Source organism: Lissotriton helveticus, chromosome 3_1 (assembly GCF_964261635.1).
Source record: "Lissotriton helveticus chromosome 3_1, aLisHel1.1, whole genome shotgun sequence".
Lineage (NCBI taxonomy): Eukaryota > Metazoa > Chordata > Amphibia > Caudata > Salamandridae > Lissotriton > Lissotriton helveticus.
In genome coordinates, this window is record NC_136061.1 from 325,010,323 (window position 1) to 325,034,815 (window position 24,493).

At 49.2% G+C, this 24,493-nt stretch overlaps 1 protein-coding gene across 1 annotated transcript in view; it reads right to left on the bottom strand.

Annotated features, from left to right (window-relative positions):
- ULK2 (unc-51 like autophagy activating kinase 2) overlaps window positions 1-24,493 on the bottom strand; it is a 565,259-nt gene that overhangs the window by 315,646 nt on the left and 225,120 nt on the right. The window contains exon 6 of the mRNA XM_078679911.1: window positions 2,460-2,633. Within this exon, the coding sequence (XP_078536037.1) occupies window positions 2,460-2,633 (174 nt within the window). The remainder of the gene's footprint in view (window positions 1-2,459; window positions 2,634-24,493) is intronic.

Consider the following 24,493-nt stretch of genomic DNA (forward strand, 5'->3'; position numbering starts at 1 on the left):
AGGTGGAGTGGCCGCCCAGAGGCTGAAAACACGTATGCCTACCCCGCTCCAGAGCCAGCAGCAGTCACGAGATAAAATGTGATCGACATCACGCGCCATAGACCATTCTTGAGTTGAGCACAGAGCTTACATAAAAAAGAAACCTTTTACTGCAAAAGAATCTAAAAAAAATTCACATGGGGCCGCCTTAAAGTGTCCCGGTTTGCAGAAGTAAGTGTCAACACATGTCTCCTAGACACTTTCATCCGATAATCTCTATGGGGTCAAGAGGCAGTGGCCATAGGCAGTGAAGTGACAAATCAATGTGGCTATAGTAACCTACAAACGGAAAAGTAGAGCAGGAACAAGAACGGATAAGAGAAAGACATTTAAAAAATAGTGAGGCTGTAACCAAGCTGGTACATACGCGGTGTACTATCTCGAAATACTCGAAATACTGGAGAAATAGACTTTAACACTACCAATAAGGTCAGATTAATGAATCATCAATGACAAGTAACAGAAGCGGGCCGGAAGGAGCGGTGAAGGTTTTCGGTTTAGATCCGATTTGCAAACATTCAGTTTTCGACCCACCGAGGTTTAAGACACGTGGGCCATTCATGTCGCAGCACGCTGACGACATGCTTGGAGATCTTAAAATATGAAGGAAACTGGGTACCCTCTAGGTGTGAGTGGAGAAGGGCAGCATGTCACCAATCAAACACCTAATGTGAAAGAGCAACAGATACCTTGAAGGACCACAAGTTAATACTCTTCGCTAACAAGTGGCACTGAATATGTGAACAGCAGTGATTCAAGGATTTCTTGAATCCTCGGTGAAGCCACATTTCGCCCTCCCTCTACTACGAGTCGGGTAGTTGAGGCTCCTGGGCACTTTCTGCCCTTCAAGCTGTTGACGCCCTTGGTGGCTACACAGAAATGTCTTGTCCTAGCACTGCAGCGCTCTAGCCAGGACTGAAGCACAGCCACAGAGACTGACCACAACAACAATACTCGAATAATAACGGCTGCATTTGTCAAAAAACTTGGACAACAAAATGATCTTAGCTGGCATGCTCCAAGTAGTCTCATTGTTGAAGGCAAATGTCTAGGCCACACCCACACTGGGAAACACGGCAAGTGAACTGGTTTAATTAACAAATGGGGTCGGTTTTGAGGCGATGTACTGCTATTGTTTCCACAATTATTAGGAGCTCTGTGTAAAGTAATACACGTTGCAGGGCACTGGAACCTCCAGTTAACAGGAGCTCAAGGGTCACATCTGCCTCTTGTCTCTAAGCATGTTGAATAGGTTATATGACTTTACCACACAGTCTTTACAAGACAAGGTAAGTATATTTATGGTACGAATATACTGCTCGTTTCTGCGTGGCAGTTGTAACTTAATAAATATCGTCTTTTGCACTGTGTAAGCTTCCTCATCTTTCATGGATATATACTAGATGCTGACATACCTACGTTACTTTCATGTACTTATGTATCTTTACATTTATTACTTTACTCCTAATTCAGCATCTCCAATGCACTACCCTATATCTCACCCTAAACCTCTCTCAATATATCCTCTACCTCAACTCTGACTACTATGATCCCCCAAACGACCCTTTACAGACTCGACCCTCCTCTATCTCTCCCTTGTATCATCTCAAACCTCTTTTACTATTTAAATCTCCTAAACAAGTCTTCCTAAACACTCCCCTCTGAGTCGTCCCCCCCACTCATCCCAAACCCCCTCCTTCTGCTATGATCTCCAAATACATACTTTCTAGACCCTTCTCTCCTCTATCCTTTTCAATCCGAGTAATAGACTCACATTTACAACACTCAAATTAATTTCATATTTCCCCATAACAGTTCACCACTAATCCTGCTTGAGTTCAAGAGTAGCGCGCTACTCGCCGAAAATCGCTTTGATGCCTCATCAGGGGTACCAAGCGCTATACAAATGCAAATCTCTCTCTCTCTCTTCTATCCCTTTCAACCTAAATAACAGACTCACAGGTCCACCCCCTCAAATTAATTTCTTATTTCCCTATACTAATTCGCCACTAATCCTTTTTGGGGTCCAGAGTAGAGTGCTACTCGCCGAAAAGCACTTAAATGCCCCGTCAGGTGTAGTAGGCGCTACATAAATGCAAATTACAATTGTGACTGGTGGTTTTTTTTTCTTATGGGACCACAGTTTTATGCAAAACTGTTTAAGCCTAGGCTGGGTTTCACAATGTGCTGGGTGGGGTAATGGGAAAGGATTTTTGTTACATTCTTGTGAACAGCATTTCCTTCTTTAACACATTAAACTACAAATCCTCCATAACCGTCTGTGCACCGCAGGGCTACCGGATAGCAAGACACTTAACCCGAACTAAAACACAACAGAGGCTGTGGGGATGAATATTCTCTCTGTAAATAACCACACAGGGCTTATGATTAGGTTTGTAAGACAGAAAAGGTCTACTTACCAATTTTGATCCGGATGCCATTGAGGGCCGCTTTTCTGCGTGTCGCATATGACAACAAGATGTTCTGTGGCTTGAGATCTCGGTGGATGATACCCTTATTGTGCAGGACCCGCATGGCGGACGCCATCTGCTGAAGAAACACCCGGATGGTGTCTTCACTCAAAGTGCCCTTAGCTGTCAAAAACAAATTCAACATTGTGGGGGGAAAAAATCACTATAATGTGCAGCAGTGAATAAACATTCCCTCTGATCATCTATAAAACAGAGGAGGAAAATATTGTACTTGGACACCGTGAGTGTTAATAAGAAATAAACGTTTTTCCAATCATCTCCATTAAAGACATTGATACCTCCTCGTGGCTGTGTTAAACAAGATTCAAGTAAACTACAAAATATTTGCCAGGCTGCTTCACTCTACCAAAAAGAAGTTACATATCTGTAACTAAAGTTTCCTAGTCGAGTTATTTGTCACAGTTTCACAAGCTTTGAACCATTCCCAGTAAAAATAAAGTTATAAACACAGGAAAAACCGAATATACATCATTATTAAAATGCACACATTTAATACAATATAAATCATTTCTTTGGTTTGTATTTCTGCTAATGAAATAGAGGTTTATAACTTAATTATCCTTTATGGTCTTAAAAGAGACCATGTAAGAAAACAGATTATTATTTGTAGGTGTGTGATTACTCACCTCAGGAATAATCACAGCTCTGATCAGGGTGAACCCTTAAAGTCATTAAATTAACCTGAGCTCAACACCCGGGTAGTTATAGCAGACCCGCTTAACTTAGGGCAAGGTGTAAAGTATTTATGTAGTACCAAAACAGTAATAAAGTCACAATGCAAAACAATAAAAAATCAAAACTGAACTAGAAATAGAGTAAAATTCAGTAAACCAAATAATGCAAAAATAACTAACTCCAATAAGGGGAACCGGAGCTATGAATTTTTCACGTTTTAAGTAGGAATAGTGTCAAGTAGCATAAAGTGCTGATGATAGTCAACAGTCACCATAGTCTGGGATGTAGACGCAATTTGACACTGACCGCGAATTAACGCAGGTCGGGTGGACCAACTAGGTTTCTTCTGGTCAAATATTTACCTTCTAACTGTAGTTCATTAAGTTCTAATCCACCACAGGAGTCCACTTCTAAAGACATCCATAACCTCGGGGAGGCACTCAGACTCACAAGGAGTCCGTCAGAGGCCAACAAGAGGGTCCATTCCAGGTCTAGTTGCCACATATCAGCAGGGCAGGTGCAGGAAATGCATCTTGCAGCTTGTTGTACCCCTGTAGCTTGCACAGAAGGTTTGCCTTATTACTCTTGGAGCCAACTTCTTTGTCCTGAGTACAAACAAGACCATGTCCAGTCCTTCAGGTCGCTTCTCAGGCCACAGAAAGCAGGTTCAGTCCTCTGCTGATCTTTCTATGGTCCAGGAATATTCCCAAGTGAGTGCCGGGAGAGGTCACATTTATGTCCGACATGAGCTTGTGAATGGGAATAACTTCTGTGCACAACCTAACCAAATGTTCTTGGGGCTAACCCTACTCACTTTGATCATTTTTAAGACAGCAAAGTTTTGGGCCACAGTAAACACGGGCGCTAAGGGTGTGTGGGGGGAGGAGGGATGTAATATGGTAATGATAATGTCCTTTCCACATCTAATTCCAAAATTCAGTATAAGCCGGCCAGTGTCCTCCAATAAACCAGAGACAGACATCTGGTAGAACAAAAGGAAGGGTTTCAAGCAACCAGACACTGGATACATTAGAATTGTTTTGGGATCAATTTCCCCTTCCTTTCAAGTGCACCCCAAAGTGCTATATGCAAACCCTGCAGACCTGTAAAGCAGAATTTGACAATCTAATGTCAAAAAGGATGTTCACAGCCCAACCCTGAATATTCTGGGAGGTACTGAGAAGGTATCACTGCTCCTAGGGGGCATTTTATATCTTTTCCACACCTATTCAAATGCTAATTCCTGGCAGAGATAAGTCCTCCCTTGAACCCCTTATTTTTTTACAATGCGTCCAAACCTCTTCCCCTTATTTCCGGAGGCGCGTGCTGGGTTTCTGGAACATTTTTGAGTGGTATTCACTCCTAATTAAGTAGTAATTCCAGACAATTAGTCTGGCCATCATTGGTGCCTCTATGGCTAAAAACATTTTTTTTCTGGAGGTCGTCTAGAACTGTAATGGCCTTTACCGAAACTCTGAGATTTTCCATGAAATTCCGCTAGAATATGTGGAGCATCCGCATCAGTTTTATTCTGATTCATGGAGACAGAGGTGGCAGTCAAGCTTGATGGTGAATTCTGGAGGTAGCACAAGCAATGCTAGTTCACAATGACATCCGGGTGCCTAGCTACAGAATGCCAGGAAGGCGGCTTAATCACTACGAGGTAAAACATCAGATCTGGGTACAACACACATAATCCATCCATTAACTGTGAAGGAAGGCTAAGAAGCCAAATGGTACCTGGCCATGGAAGGAAGAGGATATGACACTGGGTTAAACTGACTAACGATTGGAGGATGGTGAGAATAAGGAACAGTATTCTTTATGATATTCCAAATCTTTGGTAACTAGGAGGAAGTGGGTCTTTAGCAGTGCAGGATCTGACAAGGCTTCATAGACCGAGAATTCATCTCAGTTGTTTGCCCTCTTTTTCTTTCAGAAACACTCTAAAAAGCTGCACTGGTAATTGTTGAAGTCTGTGTTGTTTAAAGTTATCATTAATTGTGTAAAACAAAAAGCAAAGGCTCTAGACATGAAGGGTTTTGTAAAAGAGTTTGTCTGCTACAAGATCTGCTTACACAAACAGGTCATCGACTGAGTTGATATTCTTGTAAATGACAAAGCTGTTGTTGAGGAATGTGTCAGATCACCTCCTTAAGCACCACAGGGGGGGCCACCAGGTGGGAGATCGTGCTTCAACCTAAAGATAGCGTGAACTGTTGGGCCAGACCTACTGCACAGGGAGATCCCCGTGGCTGGATCTGCAGCAACAAGGTCTTGGCTGGCTCTGTGGGGCGGGCGGAGGGGCAGAGACCCTGAGGCTCATCGGGAAGCCGGGCCTGGACTGAGATTCCGCAGTGCTTTTCCCGCCGCACCTCAGCGGAAGGCCACACAATGCGCCCCAAGAGTGCCCCGCCACAGAAGACTATTAATAAACTTGATAAATATACAGTACCCAAGGTACCGATGTCGAAGGGGGCAGCGCCGTACAGAGCTCAGGACCCAATGGAGCCTTCATTGGGGGCAATTATGGCAGCGATACATGAGCTGGGGACAACGCCCAATAAAAAATGGATAAGGTCACCATCGAAGTGACCTTGCTGAGAGCAGACTTGAATAAAACCTCTGAAAGATTAGGCACAGCAAAGCAAAACCAGATATCGCCAAACTGCAAACTGCTTCCCAAAGAATGGAGAAACAGATACAGCATCTCACACAGAAACACTGAGTGATGGCAGCAAAACTCGAAGACCATAAAGGACGATCCCGGAGAAATAACATTAGAGTGGTGGGGGTACCTGAGGGGGCAGAAGGCCCAGATGCGGTACTCTTCTTGGAAGACCTCATACTTAATCACCTCAAACCAAATCGCCTTTCGAGCTACTTCTCTGTGGAGAGAGCGCATACAGCACTGGTGCCGCCATCAAAACCAGGGGGCCCGCCACGGACAATAATTGTACGCATCCTTAACTTACGAGATCGCAACATAAGACTACAGTCAGCTCGCACGAGGGGTGAAATACCCTTTGAAAACTCTGTAATCTGGTTCTTCCCAGACTTAACCCTCATGTTACAGCGGCAACGACGCATCTTTGATGAGGTAAAAAGAACCTTGAGAGCAAAAAAACTCAAATACATGATGCTATTTCCCACGGAGACAAATCTCTATACTTCACAACACCGGACAAAGTGTGGGAGTGGCTTAAAAGAGGGAAAAAATTAATCTCAAGTGGCAGCGGGATCCAGGCCGGAAACAAGAGAATTGAAGGCGTACTCCTCCTGGTGGAACCCAGACCGAGGAAATAAAACCACACATACACTCTGAAGACGACGCTGGACACCGACCGGCAGGGGCGGAGAGTGAGGACACATCTAAATATCAATAATGAAAATGCAACAATCGTATCCGGCCAGGCAGACAAGTAAGAACAGGAACGGAGGACTATGTAAGGGAATCAGGGCCTATCCGACATGGTAAACGACTGCTGAGGGGTGTTCTATGACTTTGAATATGCTGTCTATATGGCTAACCCTCGGATGCAGAAGTGCGGGAGGGCGGTACACACGTGGCTGAGCCAGCCAACCCCAAATTGTAGTTACATGGTTTTATTGGAGCGACAGGCGCTCTGCAAATTGGGGAGGTGGGTAGTTCTAAACCTACAGTGCAGCGTAGGAGGAAGGGGGTAATTACAACAGATTTGTTTTTTGACTATGAGACTATATTTGGTGTATGTTATTGTTGCGTTATGCATCGACCAATTGTTTCATGACCAAATACACCTGGCGGCAATTGGGGAAGGGAGGGATGGAGAGGGAGGTGGGAATGGACCCTCACACGCATAATACTCAGACACCACAGACCACAACCACATTAAAAAATGTGACCTGGAACATGACTGGCCTGAGGGACAAAATTAAAAGGACTAAAATTAAATGAACTATGATCATGTAGTATCTACGTAGGCACTCCCCCCACTTGGTCCTGCTCCAGGAGTCGCACTTGAAAGGCAACCAGCGTCTAGCACTCAATAGATATGGCTACACGTTAGCAGCCCACGCGGGCAGCTATCGCACACCAACACAACCTAAACATCATCTCCTACGCTGACGACACCCAGCTGATCCTCTTCCTCACCAATGACCCCGCCACTGCCAGAGCCAGCCTCCAGGAAGGAATGAAAGACGTCGCAGAGTGGATAAAGACCAGCCGCCTGAAGCTGAACTCCGACAAGACGGAGGTCCTCATCCTGGGATCATCCCCCTCCACCTGGGACGACTCCTGGTGGCCCCCTGCCCTGGGCACCGCCCCCAAGCCAACAGACCACGCACGCAACCTGGGTTTTATCCTGGACCCCTCCCTCCGATGACCAAACAAGTCAACGCCGTCTCGTCATCCACCCTGCGCATGCTCCGAAAGATCTTCCGGTGGATCCCCACCGAAACCAGGAAGACGGTCACCCAGGCCCTCGTCACAAGCAGACTGGACTACGGGAACACCCTCTACGCGGGAACCACAGCCAAACTACAGAAAAGACTCCAGCGCATACAAAACGCCTCATCCTGGACATCCCCCGCCACAACCACATCTCTGCCCACCTGAGAGACCTGTATTGGCTCCCCGTCAGCAAGAGAATCACGTTCAGACTCCTCACCCACGCACACAAGGCTCTCCACGACAAGGGGCCCAAGTACCTCAACAACCGCCTCACATTCTACACACCCACCCGCCAGCTCCGCTCGACCAGCCTCGCCATCGCCACCGTCCCACGAATTCGCAGAGCCACCGCCGGAGGAAGATCCTTCTCCTACCTGGTGGACAAAACATGGAACTCCCTCCCCATCCACCTTCGGCTGACCCAGGACCATCTCTCCTTTAGGAAACAACTCAAGACCTGGCTATTCGAGCATTAGCGGATCCCTCCCCTCCCAGCGCCTTGAGACCCTAGCGGGTGAGTAGCGCGCTATATAAATATGACTGATTGATTGATTGATTGAGGAGTAGCGATACTGGTTAAAAACTCTGTGCCATTGATAAGAGACCGTACCTGGCAGGACCCACTGGGCAGATTTGCCTCAATATATGTTCAGTATACATCCCACCAAAACCTCATGCAGGCACCCTCCCCGAACTAAGTAAAACACTATTGGGCAGGACATTCGCGAAAGCAATGGGTCTATCAGACCTATGGAGAGTGCTTAACCCAACCAGCAGACACTAAACACACATTTCTGCCGCACACGGACCCGGGTCGCGTATAGACTATCTTTTCACGCAATGCATGCTTGTGGGACACTTTCAAGGGGCACAACAAAGTCAGAGGCATCTTGGACCACTCACCTTCTCTTCTCTAAGGCCCAGTTGGGACTTATACCACACCCCCACATATAGCACCCAGCACTTTCAGAGTAGAGAATTCAAAGATAAATTTAGCGAGGGAACGCAGCAATACTTCGACGATAACTCCGGGTCGGTGGACTCACATTCCACCCTGTGGCAAGCATACAAGGTGGTGGTGAGGGGATACTTGCAGGCGACTATAGGGGGCATTAAGAAAGAGCGGGCGCTCCAAATGTATTACGTTAGAGCATGAGATAAGTCTACTAGAACAACGCACCAAGGGTGGTAAAGCAGAGATGTTCAGGAGCTGCAGCATTCAATATGCCTTAAACAAAAGGAACTTCAGGACTTAGAGGAGGAGACGGCTCGCCACCACGCAGTAGCTACACAGAGACGACTGTATGACCTGGGGGGGCAAGGCCAACAAACTCATTGCATGGCTAGAGGGGAGAGATAGAGAATGGAACTGGGTCGCTGAAATCTGTACAACAGATGGTACAAAGCGAGGAGCGGGGGCAGACATAGCAGAGGCATTTGCTTCTTATTATGAGTCGCTTTACCAATCAGCAACCGCTAGATTGGGGGACGTAAGTGTAGAACTCCTAAGAGACATCTCCCTCCCAACCCTTAAGGACTACGACAGGCAGGGGCGGATTGGCACTGCGGGCATTCGGGAATCGGCCGAAGGGCCGCTGTTTCAGTGCCCTCTGTGGGCCGTTTTTTTCTCCCCTTTCCCAGTCCACAGAGAGTGCTCTCTGCTGTCTGCTCTCTGTCGACTGGGAAATGGGAGAAAAAAAACGGCCCACAGCACGGAGACAGAGACAGAAATGAAAGCGCTTCACTGTGCAGGCCATACACCGATTATCAGCTGTGGCCTCTACTGCACCCCCTGCCAAGCAATCACGCTGAGGGTGGCTGGGGAGGGGGTGATTGTTTACAAGAATCGGCCTCACTGGGGGCCAGGTGTTTCTCAGGCCTTTTGAGCCATCTTCACCATGGCCCCCCTGGGGCCCACGCCGCCTGGGAAACAGTGATAGTCTTAACACCTCGCCCACAGCCCCTCACATTCAGGGCACAGTGGGCGAGGAAGAATGGGTCTGGCTGTGGGGGCCATGTGATGTTTTGAAAGCGCACAATCTTCACCTTAGCCTCCCCCCCCCGGTCCCCCCGTGCAAGAAGTTTAAAACAAAAAGGGTTATAGTTCTTTCTCGGTGTCATTTTAGAACTGATGCATTTTCAATATTACATTCAAGGAAGTCATGGTTGCAGCTTTTCTATTTTATGCAACTAACAACCATTGACAAAACCTATAGTTATGGCTTGTTGTAGGTGTAACATTACTTGCTGTATTATATATCTGAACGCAATGACAGAAGCAGGAAAATACCAGTCGGGCGGCACACTATGCTAAGCACAGATTTGTAGCTTAGGTGTTTTAAGCTACGCCCATAATTACATTGAACACCCCCTTTGGCGAGACCCCTCAGTTTTGTCATCCCACTTAAAGCCCTGGAAACAACACCATGTCACAGACACCTCAGGGCCTGGCACTGTGCATCATGCATGACTCATGACTTCCAAGGTTTCAGATTGACTATGTGCAGGGGCATCTTGAACGCCTCCCTTTGCTTTAGGAACTACAGCGAGGGGTGAGTTCCTGATGAGTCTCTTCTGTCTGCAACGCTGCTTACAAAGGCTCAGCTCACAATTATTGTGAAAAGGTGGGTGAGAGAGTAAGTGAAGGGATGGCTGGATGGATCAGTGAAAGGGTGAATGGATGAATGAAAGGGTGAATGGATGGATGATGAGAGAATGGGTGGATGGATGAGTGAAATGATGGATGGATTGATTAATTGAGAAGTGAAAATGTGAATGGATGAACAGATGTGTGAAAGGGTGGCTGTAAGGATGGATGAGTGAGTGAAAGGGAGGGTACATGGGCAAAAGATTGGATAGATGAGTGAAGGAGTGAAAGGATGGATGGATGGATGATTGAAAGGATGGATGAGTGATAGGGTCAATGGATGGATGCATGAGTGGATGAGTAGATGGATAGTTGGGTGGATGGAAGGAAGGATGGATGGCTAAGTGAAAGGGTCGATGGAGAGAGAAAGGGAGAATGGATGGCTGAAAGGGTGAATAGGTGGAAGGATGAGTGACTGGGTGGATGGATAAGAAAGTGAAAGGATGGCTGGATAGGTGAGAGGGCAAATGGCTAGATGGATGAGTGAAGAGATGAATTGGGTGAAAGGGTGGATGGAGAGAAAAAGTGAGGATGGATGTGTGGATGACTGAAAGGGTGAATGCGTCTAAGGGTGAGTGACTGGGTGGATGGATGAGTAAGTGAAAGGGTGGCTGGATGGGTGAAAGGGTAAATGGATGGATGAGTGAATGGATGGATGGGTGGAAGAGTGGATGAATGGGTGGATAATGGGTGGATGAGTAAAAGGGTGGATGGAGGGATGGATGAGTGAAATGATGGATGGAAGAATACATGATGGATAGGTTTGCAAATGGTTGAATATGTTTGGATCTGGATTAGCGGCATCTTATGTTTGCCACTTTACATCTCATAATGACTATCCAAGCAGATCTTCCCGACCATTTCTCTCACCAAACATGCCTGCTCAGAACCATGAATTGTAAACAAAATATCAGACTGGACAACCCAGTGCTGTAACCATATATATAGATTATTATCATATGAAATATCACAAAAAGACCTGCACAGTTGATCAAAGCTGCGTGCATACCGAAAAACCGTGAAGTACACGATTGGTTCAACCTGATATAAACTTATTTTGACTAGTGCTTAAATGGTTGTCTATTTACTTACTTACATAATAATGCGCAACCTCCTCTGATGGGTCTGTAAAACGTACCTTTTGTCCAGAAGGTTTGTTCTGAATTTTAACCCTTTGTCCTGAATTTTTACACTCCCCATCCTGAATTTGCACCCATGCCAGTTGGTCACCCTAGTCCTGACACTCCCATACAGAACTACAGAGTGTTCACCCTGCCTTTTCTATTTGGTTACTCTTGTAACCAGATGCACCACACTGCCAAGCTCTAACTCAAGAGGGGCCATCTAATCCCCTTGGCATCCCACTCTCCACAGGACTGACCAAAGTAGGCTGAGTAAAGCTAGTAGCTAAGTACTCAAAGCTACATCGAGTGTGCCTCAATTGTCATCCCACCGAATCCAGAAAATACTGCACTAGACTCAGTTCAGTAGGTCTTCCTCAAAGGTTTACTTGACTTGCCACATCCAGCACCCAGAAATGCAATGTGTTGCTAGCCGATCCCTTCCTCTGAAGCAAGAAGGAACCGGTAGGAACCATTTTGTTTACCATTTCTTTGCACAATTTACTGATTCATTTGTGTGCCAGTTAATAATGTAACTTTATTTTAAAGGCCTCATCCAAAATGCAGACAAGGGGCATATTTCTCTATATGCGAAACATATTAATTAGTAAGTTTTGGTTCGTTTTTGTTTGTAGTGTGTAGGTCTGACTGCACTCTATTTTAGGTCCTAGGCCAGAATGTGGCAACATGTTTGTGTGTTGATTTCAGGACATGTCTAAGACTTTATGTAATGTGATTTCTCAAAAGAGAGCTGTTTAGCCTCATTCTATGCTAGGCCTTGTTCGAGGCCTAAGCAAAATTTGCAAACTTGGCACTTCTTTCTCTGTGCAGAAGAATTAACTTTTCTAGCATGTTCAGGTTAGAATTCCTTTTTGCAGATTTTATATCATTTTCATGGTTAATTGAGTAATCCTCAGTCTCCTCATGGCCCAGACTTGAAGGCAGCAACAGATGTGAATAAAACTGTGTTTTTTGTATATAGACATCACTTGCTGGCTGTGAAATAAATTTATGACTAGATTGTACAGATACATTTTTTCAGCATTCTTTACACCCCAGACTGCCTTTTCCTCATTTGTGAATTCTTACTTTTGTTATTACATGTTCTGTTCCCAGAGATTTCAGTCTTACCCTTTCTCCTTGACTTTGTACTAGATTTCTGATTTATGTGATGATTAGCTGGTTGGGAAAGAGTATCTAACGACCTTGTGCAGGGCGTTAAGACTGCATGTAAGTATTCAGTTATCAGACCTGCAGTGCTCCTAGTCTTTACCAATGTTACTTGCTCTGTAAGCTTTAAAAGGCTTAATTTACTAAATATTTCTCTACGAATTAGACCTCAAAGAGTAACCAAATAGTGTTTCATGAAAGGGCACGCCCCTTGAATGTGGCCACGCCCCTTAACTGTAGGCCACGCCCCTTAAATGTATGCCACGCCCCTTAAATGTATGCCACTTTTTTCGTCAGTGCCCGGGCCAAATTGTGATCCCAATCCGACCCTGACGACAGGGATGTGTTTGACGACGACTTAACAAAAGAGGAGGTGGAAGGGGCCATAAAAAACCTACAATCTGTGAAGCCAGCTGGTCCAAACGGACTACCCACGGAACTCTTTAAATGTGTGGCGACAAAAGTAGCTTAGCCGATGCTGGATATGTTTAAGGCTGCGCTGCCCGAAGATCTAAGGTTGGCCACGATTGTAGTCATCCCTAAAAAAGGCAAACCCGCAGAATTATGCCGTTCATACCGAACCATATCCCTTCTCAACTACGAAACCAAACTACTTGGAAAAGGGGGGCGTGGCTGCGAACGAGATGGAGGAAGACTGGTCCAGGCAGAGCTCCATCGGAGGCTCCCCCAAAACAGGCCTTACACTCCGCTTGTGGGCGCCGGAGGCGGCTCTCACCAGGCATCGCCTCATCGGGAACATGACCCGGGTCCCAGATGCTGTTTTTGCCCTTTCTGCGCCCCGCTCCGAGGACTTTGCCTGAGCGGGCCGCACAATGCACGATCCCCATGGCAGGAATCAACTAGGCGAGCCCGGGGATTGGCTCCGCCCACAAGGCCGCACAACAATGGCGCAGCGTCGCTGACTGGACGGCCTCGGACTGTAGCCCCAAACTCTGCTGATGATCACTTAAACATTGCTGTTGGGCACTGGGCCACATCTGGTGTCCCCACCGGATCGCCCATCTGCTTTAGTCCATCAAGGTCATCAGGTCGGCTGTTGTCTGCGGGGCCGAGTGAGAGAGACCTGTGGAAGGCGGCGCCGCCCGAGCTGCCCACACTGCTGTTGCCCTCACGGCGTAACTGTGCTCTGTGAGCCCCCGACACAGTGGAGGACACTGGAGGCCGCCCGCATTGCAGCCGAGGAGCAGACATCGGCGGGCGGCCCGACGCGGCTGGAGCCCCTTCTGGGCCGGATCTGCCTTTCCCCTGCGAGGCACTCCCGTCATCAGATGCGATTTGCTGCGGCGCGGGAGGCGGGTTGACGGCCGCGATCGCCGCCCGCATTGCCTACACTGCCCTGCATCCGTTTGGCAGCGGAGAGACACCGCAATGTGGAGGTCTGCCCCGCTGCTGCCCTGAGTGCCTCCTGGGGTCGTGTGCTGGGGCGCCTGTATGCGGCTGCCGCGTGAGTCCCCCGGTTGAGTTGCTGACTGACTCTGGTGGAAAGTATTGGGCTAAGGAGCTGCCCGGTCTGCTGGTGCTGCAGTCGTCTCTGGAGCACGGCCCAGTGAGGTGAATCCCTGTTGCGGAGCGGCTTGCCACGACCAGTAGCTTTGCTCTTGAACCATCAATGCCCTCTCAAATGGTGCTGTTGCAGGTGCTGATAACTGTGGTGAAGGCCTTTTAATTCATCATTGTGGCTGCGAGGTGAGTGCCGGACAGCTTGTGCCCATGTGGGAGTTGTGTGGTGGTAACCGGTAGGAGCCCGTGCCTGTCCCGCCTGTCGCCCTGGAGAGATGGTATTTGTGAACCTTTCTAAGCTGCCGCCGCAGAGCGATACCGACATCCGTCAGATATGCGCCATTCTAGGATCAATGCTGGCGCAGGGTCACACATAGCTGATTTGGCCATTGTAGAACTGCTGCATGGGGACATTCCTGTACCAGCGTGCTGCGCCCACACGACACTGTGAAGATTGCCTGGGTGACCCTTAGACGTGAGCTTTGCTGACACCCACGGATAGCTGCGCCACTGGCGTGGGAGGCACCTACCCTTCCCTGAGACGAACATCAAGGCCGCTGCCCTGAATTACCCACATGGCCGTGACCTGTGAATGGTAATGGTATCAATGTGGTGACACCTGTACTCAGAGAGAGTCCTCTACTACTAAAGTCTCGAGCCATGAGACAGTTGCTGCAGCTGTTGGGGTTCTACTGAAATCGCTGCGGGTCCCGCTGTGGACTACACGCCCTGGGGCATCGTCTCTAGATCCTACCCTACACAAAGCGGCACATGGGTTGCGGGGTCTGCGTCTCATGTCGGGTGGTACCCGGGTGCGGACCGGAATGGGAGTGCCAAAACCCCGCAGCTGCCACCTAAGCCCAGAACAGACAAAATGGCGAAGCATGGACGTGCGGATCAAACTGAGAATAAATTGGATGCGGTGCTTGCTGCAATGGAGCGAATGGAAGAAACCATCGACCTCACTCACCTTCGCGCGGATCATCGGAAGCTAACGGACTGCACTACCATTCTGGAGACCACCCTTGATTACATCAAGAAGCAGGTGACCCAGACAGACAAACATGTAAAGGATTTGCTCAACCGTGCGGAGTTTCTGGAGGACAAGGCAGAGGACGCCGAAGGACGGGCGCAAATAATTAAGGTACGCGTAGTAGGTGTGCCGGAACGCTGGGAGGGGAGAGAGCCGCCCTGCACATGGAAAATTGGCTTAGAGACCTACTACCAGATGGAACTCTCTCGCCTCACTGTGTCATAGAACGAGCGCACAGAGTCCCTGCAAGACCCCCTCCCACGGGTTTGAACCCGCAGCCCATGCTTCTTCGACTTCTCAATTACCGAGATCGGGATACCATCCTACAAGAAACCTGTAAGTTGCAAGATATCCAAATAGACAGTCATAAAATAATGTTCTTCCCGGACTATACTATCCAGGTGCATAGGCAAAGGTTTTCATTCATGGCAGTGAAGAAACGTCTCCGGCAGCACAGCCTCAAATATTCACTGCTCTTTCCGGCGCGCCTGCGGGTGGGAGCAAGTGATAAGACTCACTTCTTCACTACATCAGAAGAGGCAGAGGACTGGCTAGACACCTTTACTGCTGCGGAACCTTGGGATGCCTCTGCAACGACGACCATACCGAAACTGAGGGGCCCCTTTCACTGCCGCTAGAGGGAGCAAAGATAGTCAGGGGCCCGGACGGCCCCCTTGCCTGCGATGGGACCACACACAGATTTGATTCTTAGCGGTCAACGGGATGCCCTGCAGGCGGTGGTGGAGATCACTGGCTCTCTGGTGGCTGAGAACGCATCCAACTCAAGTCAGCGTGACCTATCCAGCGACGATGAGCGAATATATGGCCTGCAAAACTAACAGGACTCAACCGAGCGGCCGGACGTCACTCCGCAGACAGCGGACTTAATATGAATACTGTGAGATCCTATCCTTAACTGGATTGTGATCTGAGGTATTGTGGTTTCTGTATGGGAGTATGCAGTTGATAAAGTTGTAGTCATATGTAATAGCCACTGCTGCGAGTCCGAGTACCATATGGAACGGTGAGTGGCATCATGATATCTGAAGGGAGGGCGGGACCTATTTACATGCCTCGCCGCTACTGTGCAGGCATCAGTACAAATTAATTGCCTGGCGAGTGTCCCTGAGCTGGAGTACACAGTTTGCTTTCATTATACTGTATTATGCCTATAGACGGAGAGCCTCTGCAACATTGGACACATATATTGTAAGTTATCTATACACAGCACATCCCCCTGGATTGTTTGACTGTTGCCTCTATTGAGAGTTTGGACGATTGCTAGTTGCATTATCGCCCTTTTGGAATTTTTCTTGTTTATGTCCTTGTTCAGGTTTTGTAATGAGATGTCTTTTATTATATGCCGTTCTCACACAGCGCACAATACCACGAGACACTATGCAGGGGAAGCCATATATGATTGGGCCACCTATGCTACCCATGTTCGCTGGGCTGTTGCAGACGCAAGGCTGCTTAGTACGCTGTTTAAACTATGTCTGCACTTAAAATAGGTACATGGAATGTGCGGGGCATGTACACACAGTCGAAAAGATATCAGATATACTCATACCTCAAACGACATCACATACAATTAGCTCTTTTGCAGGAGACACATCTGGCCAAATCAGAAATCCAACGATTGCACCGCCGTTGGCGAGGTCAGCTATATGCCACGGGATATTCAACTTATGCACGAGGCGCACTGATTTGGGTGCGGCCAGGGGTCCCACTTAAAATCATACAATCATTGATAGACACGGAGGGCAGATATGTGGTGGTCAAGGGTACATTGGATGGCCGGCAGGTTGTAATTGTGTCGCTGTATGCCCCCAACACAGACCAGGGGGCTTTTTTTGTTGATATGTCGCGCGTCCTGGCGCCATGGCACAATATACCTATGTTTTTGGGGGGAGAGTACAACAGCGTACTTGATGTCTCACTGGACCGCTCCTTTCAATCTCTTCCCGGTACAAACACATATATTGCCATGAAGGGACTAACTGGGCTACGCAATGGCATATCTGGAGACACCGTCACCCCCACGACAGGGTGTACTCCTACTACTCCAGTGCTCACGATCTGCATGTACGACTAGACGGTTACATGCTCTCGGAAGGACTACTCCCACACATATCCGCAGTGTATTATTTAGGCAGGACACATTCCAACCACAATCCGCATGTTTTTCATGGGAACACCCCCAGCCGCCGATCCCAACCTGGCGGCTGCAAGCACATATGTTATTGGATGCACCCTTCCGAGATCTGCTAGCCACAAACATTACACATTTTTTTTTTTTTAAACTGTTTTTATTATTTTCATTCAAAGCATCGGCAAGGCAATCAGCATTTATACATTCATTAGTTACAGTAATCAGGAATAATTCAAGACATAACTCCTCTTTGAATTCCACCACCCACCAGCTGGTCATTTCTCGCTTCGAGAGTGGCCCCTCTGCCCCAATTCCCTTATCCTTCTTCAAGTTCCTCATCAGAGCTATCTTCATCAGATTCTGGCATTAGGACGCAGATTTCCCCCCTATAGGTGTTCCAGGCTGCCCCTATTTTAGTCCATTTCCGGGGGCATCTCCGGTTTATATATACAGTTCTTTCAGCCAACATAGTGAGGTCCATATCCTTACACCAGGCCGCCAATGATGGCAGTTCCACAGCTCCCCATTTCTGCGCTATATTTCGCTTTGCAACCATTAGGCCTAATGTTACCCATGTCTGCCCATGTCTCGATAGGTCATTGGGTTCCCACATATTCAAGAGGCACCTACGCGGTTCTGGCACCAGTGAAACATTAACAGTCTGCGATATAGTAAGCAGTACTTTCCGCCAGTATTCTGCTATCATGGGACAATCCAGATCGTGTGAAAGAAGAAGCCTTAATCCCCACATCCCCTGAGGATGTACGGATGCTGTGCCCTGCCCATTTTATGTAGCGTGCTCCTGGTGAGGTATGTGCGGTGTAGGATCTTAAGTTGAACAAGCCTGAGCCGCGCTGGTATACCCACCTCTTTTGGTGAGGCCAAGGCTTCCTGCCATTCTGTTTCCTCCAAGTCTCCAATGTCAGTCGCCCATTTGTCTCCCAGTTTCTTAGTGGGGTCTGGCAGATTATTATTCAGTTTGCGGTAGGTAAATGACGTGGCGCGCTTTGGCATGTGATCCGTGAGCAGCCTATCGTCTAATGGGGAGGCCTCAGGTACCTCTGTGTCTTGCGGTATTACTGCTAACAGTGCGTGGCATATTTGTATGTAGCGGAAAGTCTCGGTAGGTGCGAGCTCGTACTGGTGTCTGAGCTGGTCAAATGGAATGACCGTCCCCTCATCCCACAGGTCACCCACCGTGGATATGCCTATGGTGTCCCATTGCTTGAATCCTTTGCTGTTCCTCAGTGTCCCCAATTGCTTAGTGTCCCAGAGAGGGGTTAGTTTGGTAATGATCCCCCTCCACCCCAGCCGTGTATGTGCCGCGTGCCAGAGCATGACCGTGTGTTTTGTCGGTCCCGTCAGTCTCATAGCTTTCCCTTTATTATATAAGGGAGCTAGCATATTTCCCGTACCCAATTGTGCCCTATCTGCCATACATGCTGGGTCTATCTGTGGCGCGTGAATCCATTGATTGACAACCTTGAGATGTGCAGCCCAATAATAAAAGTGGATATTAGGGAGTGCAATGCCACCGTCATACCATCCTCGGTGCAGTTTCCCATCGGCTATTCGCGCCGGTCCGTTGCCCCATAGTAGCTTCGAAACTAGCGCTGCTATTTGTTTGAAGTATTTTAGGGGAACCGGGAAGGCCGTGTTTTCAAGTGCGTATAAAAACCTTGGCAAGGCCATCATCTTAAATAACGCTGCCTTTCCCAACAGCATCAGGGGGAGTGATTCCCAGTGTATTACATCTCTCCGTAAGCGCTCCAGAGGCGGCACCAGATTCTTGACAAAAAATTCCGCTGGGTCCACCGTTATGTGAATACCTAAGTATTTGAAGGAGTCCTGTGACACCACCAGTGGGCAGCCCGAAGGGAGCCGTGGCGCAGGTCCCTGCATTGTATATAAGACCGATTTGGACCAGTTGATCGTATGTCCAGAGATCTTTCCAAAAGTGTCGCACATCTCAAGAAGCAGTGGTATGGAATTTTCAGGGTTGGTGAGGTACACTAGAATGTCGTCCACGTAGAGGGAAATTCGGTCTTCCCACCCCTCTGCCCACCGGACACCTCTCAGCAAAGGGGTTTCCCTAATCCACGCTGCGAGGGGCTCTAACACCAATGCAAAAAGAAGCGGCGACAGGGGGCATCCTTGACGTGTTCCCCTCGCCAGTGGCACAGCGTCTGACATGTGGCCATTCACGGCCACACATGCTAGAGGTTTGGTGTATAGGAGACGGATCCATGCGAAGAACTTCGGGCCAAAGCCCAAGTATGGTAGGGTTGCAAAAAAGGTAGTTCCATTCCACCATGTCGAAGGCCATTCTCGCATCCAGGGAGATGACCACAGACGGTTCCAACAGGGTGTGTGCCCGAGCCAACGCACCATGCAGTCGCCTGAGATTGAGCGCCGTGTTTCTATTCGGCATGAAGCCTGATTGGTCTGGATGAACTAGTTGAGGGAGGTGCACCAGCAGTCTATTTGCAAGTACTTTAGCCAGTATTTTCGCCTCCGCATTAAGCAGCTAAATTGGGCGATAGGATGTACACTCGGACGGCGGCTTCCCGGGCTTCGGGATAGCCACTATAGTGGCCATTCACCTCTATCCAAGCTGTCGGTGAACATGTTGAGCAGGTGGGGGCAGATAGTGTTTGCCATTAGTTTGTACAGTTCTATCGGGATCCCATTGGGTCCCATTGCTTTTCCCAGCTGCAGGGATCCAAGTGCCTCGTGCAACTCTTCCTCCGTTAGATCTGCCTCAAGCTCCAGGGATGCCTCCTGTGTGAGCTTGGGCATTGTTATGTCTTGTAGAAAAGCCGCTGCCTCTGCTTCCGAAATGCTCGACGAGGGCGAGTACACCTCCTGGAAATGCCCAGCTAGTGTATGCACTATTGTTCGCGGGTCAGACGTGAGACTGCCATCTGCAGTTCGCAGTTGCGCTATAGTTTTGGAGCCACGCTCTCGCCTATCCAGCCAGGCCAGTATTTTCCCTGCTTTATCCCCCACATCGTAGATTCTATGTCTGGTCGCTGTAAGGGCTAGCGTCGTTTCATCTCCGAGATGTTCCCTGTACTGTTGTTGCTTAAGGTGTAGGGCATGGTGCGATTCAGGCGTAGGGTCGGCTATGTGTTCTGCATCAGCTGCTTTTAATTCCAGCTCTAAGGCCGTGAGCTCTTTCTGCTTCTGTCGCTTATGGCCCGTGATGGAAACTATCGCCTGCCCCCTGAGAACTGCCTTGTGAGCCTCCCATAGAACTGAAGGGGAGTCAACAGAAGCGACATTTTCCGCAAAGAAATATTTTGTGGCTTTACGGATTTCTTTACGGATCTGTGGGACTTGCAAGTACCCTGGGTAAATAGGGTAAAGCCTCTTGCGGGATCTGTGATGAAAAGAATAAGTTAACACTACAGGCGAATGGTCTGATATACCCCTGGGCGCAATCTCGATACCATCAACATGTTGCAGACTAGTCGCTGAGGTCATAAAATAGTCTAACCTAGACAGACTGTTGTGTGCAGTTGAATGAAACGTGTATTGCCGCGCTGTGCGATGAGTATGCCTCCATATGTCAACCAACCCCAATGCTTCCGTAAAGCTCTGTAAGCGGGAGACTCCCGGTGTCAGTGTCCTTACCGGATATCTGTCCATGCTGGCGTCCATCGTGTCATTAAAGTCCCCCCCGATAAGAAAGTCACCCTCTGGCAGGGACAGCAGAAACTCACTAAGAGTGCCACCGCCTGGAGCGCCGGGGGGATGTACACTGATTCACGTTAATGGGTCTACCTTCCCATTGACCCTGTATTGCCGCAAACCTCCCCTGGTCGTTTTTCCTGGTTTGCTTAACTATGAAGGAAGAATTTTTTTGCAGTAGGATACCCGTTCCTCAGGATCCTGACGAAAATTCAGCGTGTACCACCATCTTGTACCCCCACCTATCCAACGCCCTACACACCGTGCCCGTGAGGTGTGTTTCTTGCAGGAGTGCTAATGTGGGGGCTTGACGCTTCAAGGCTCGCAGCACTAGCCCTCTTTTATTTTTGTCCCCCAACCCATGTACATTTCAAGTAAGTAATGTGAGCGGGGCTACTGGAGTGTCAGGGGTCATGTTCTGGGTATTAGCCATTGGGGTGCTCATTGCCATAGGTGCGGTGGAAAACAAACGTGGGCTGCCACCCAGTCATGTGTTGCGGGGATTCGCCAGCCTGAACATACCTTACTATGCCGCCATTGCCGGTGCAAACTACAATAAAAAAACATGAAAACCTAACTCCCCGGTCCCTTGGTCCCCCCTCCCTGCCTCCCTGCCCGACAGACTTCGAACTGCCCGCCACCCCAACAGTGCAGAGTGCTTCATCCGAACCCAGAACAGTGTACTTGCGTGAAGGGGTGAAGAAGTCCGGAGAGTGTGACCTCCCCTACCCATCAGGGCATGCATCAGCCCGGTGTCCTGAGTCGGTTCGCCTGCAGTCCTATGTACACCCAGGTGTTCTTTAAACAGCCATCGTCTCACGTTCCTGATTCATCCCTGGCCGAGGTCGTCCGCTTCCACCCTCTGTGAACTGTCCTCGTCAGATTGGCGGTGCTCCTGGTTGCTTGACTCTTTGTTATCTTTCCGACGGCGCTGTTCTCTATTCCCGCGACGTGGTCCCTCTACTGGTCGCCAGCCCTCAAGCCAATCATGGGCCTCCTCCGGTGTGTCGAAAAACCACGTTTTCCCATCTGCTCCTACTCTCAGTTTTGCTGGAAATAACATCGAATACGGCACTTCTCTGGCTCTCAGTGCTCTTTTGACCTCCAGGAAACTGCGAGGGCGCTGTGAGACCGCCGCAGTGTAGTCTGGGAAGAAGGAGATCGGTGAGTTTTGTAGACAAATCTGTGGAGATATTCTGGCAGTTTGTAGTATTATATCCCTATCACGGAAGTTGAATAAACGTGCTAGCACTGGTCTGGGGGGCGCCCCAGGTTTGCGCCTTCCACCTGGCACTCTGTCGGCTCGTTGAGAGACCCTTAGGTTGCAGCCTGGTCTTTATGAGGTCCTCCACATACAGATCCATTGCCGGGATGCCTTTGCTTTCCGGAATTCCAAGAATTCTTACGTTGTTTCTACGCGAGCGCCCTTTTTGGTCATTCAACTTCTCTGCCAATAGTTTATTCTCCGTTTCAAGCCGTGATACTGTTTTCTGCAGCGCCGCCGTGTCAGTGGCTAAAGTTTTTGTGACCGGTTCGACTTCCGTGACCCTAGTCGTAAATTTCTGAAAGTCGGCCCTCAATAGGGACACATCAGTAGAGATGGAGCCCACTGTGGTCTGAACGCTGGTAAGAGCCGCCAATATATCCTCTAGAGTCACTTTCTTGGAAGCATCAGTCCCTGCGGTCTTCCCTGAGGAGGTCTTCCCTTCTGGCAGCGGCGGAAAGCCCTTCCCATAAGTGTACTGTTCCAGCCTAGATTGTGCGTTTTGAGATCGTGAGCCTTTACCTGCCATGTTGAAGCTGGGGTTGTCGAAGTGCATTTCTGTTAAGTGCCGCCCGCTGCCCCGGGCTCTCCGGACTCCGTGGCCTGCTGGTCTATAAGGCCCTCTTGCTCTACATGGCGTATTATTCTCAGGTCCCCCGGCTTGGACGTGCGGCCCAGTTATCAGCCGCCCTCTGGGGGTATTTATCCCCCGTTTGCACCAGTCTCCCCTACCAGCATACACGGGCGGTAAGTTCCCTCATGGGGGGGGGCAGCCAGGGGTGTGGGGGGGGGGGGGAGCACCACGGTCAGCCACTGCTCACGGGTTACTGGCCCCTTCGATGTTCTGGGGGGGGGGGAGGGGGGAGGGGCGGGTCATGCAGGAAATCTAGGCCCTGGCTCCCTTACTGCGAGTGGGCCTCACAGTGTCGACGTGGCCCTCATGTCTCGGCCCCCTGTAGTGCGATCATTGCCGCTGCCCCAATGGTGCCCCCGACGCCTCAGCCACCGCTCAGGCCGTTCCGCCACCGCCTTTCACAGTCCCGATGCACCGGGGGGGGGGGTCAGAGTGCACAGGAAATCCAGGCCCCTCTCCATTTCAGGCAGCAGGCCTCACCGTTCCGATGCGCCCCCCGGGCCTCGGTTCACTGCGGATCAAATAGTACTGCCGCCTCTGCAGTTACATGAGGTCGCGCACTCCCACCGCTGCTCCTGGAATTTTTTTTTTCTTTTTCTTGTTTTTTAAAGCCTCCTCTGCCGCATAGGCCGCTCCGCCGCTGCCCCACTCTGACCTGGTACACCGCACAATCTAGTCCCCGGCTGCCACACGAGGAATAGGCCGCTACTGTCTGCTCCGTCGCATCTCAGCATCCGGTGCCGGTCCCCAGCCTCCGCATACGCCTCTGATGTGCATGTACATGCCGGATAAATGGTCGGATTGACCTAGAAGGTCACGTCTCCTCCGGAGCTCTCCTAGTCTGCTGCCATCTTACTCGGCCGCTAGCCACGCCCCCATTACACATTATTTTGAAGAAAATACTGGCACAGCGACGACGCCTCAAGTAGAATGGGACACGTTTAAAGTGGTGGTCAGGGGTGAGTTCCTCTGTGTACAGGCAGGCATGCGGAGGCAGTTGGAGACTGTACTCACACATCTTGAAAGTGACCTGCTCCGAAAGGAAGCAGAGGCGTTAGAAGGTGACGATGGGACCTTGGCGTGAATCAGAGGGGAACATTCCAGATTGTTAGACCGGCTACGTCATTTGAACTATGCTGCACATTCGGCGCGCACCCCAAACCTGGCAAGCTGCTGTCGTGGCTGATTCGACAGGATGCAGTCACCACACTCGTGACGGCCATACGAAACACACACGGTGACATAGTATGTACCCAGAGGGCTATACACAATGCCTTTGTAGAACACTACTCCACGATGTACAGGTCTTGTTTGTTGTCTAATGACGCGGACATATGCGAGTTTTTTTCTACCGTGACACTGCCTCTATTGACAGACCATCAGCAAGAAGAACTGGGTGCTCCTTTGCTACCTGAGGAGATACATGATAGCATTTTTTCCCTATCAAATGGCAGATCGCCGGGTCCAGACAGACTACCGGCTGCGTTTTATAAAGCCTACTCAGATATATTAACACCGGAACTGCTGTGAGTATATACGGCGTCCACGGAGGATTCGGCCCTCACACTCATGCAAAATGAGGCGACACTGGTCTCCCTTTTAAAGCCAGGCAGGGAC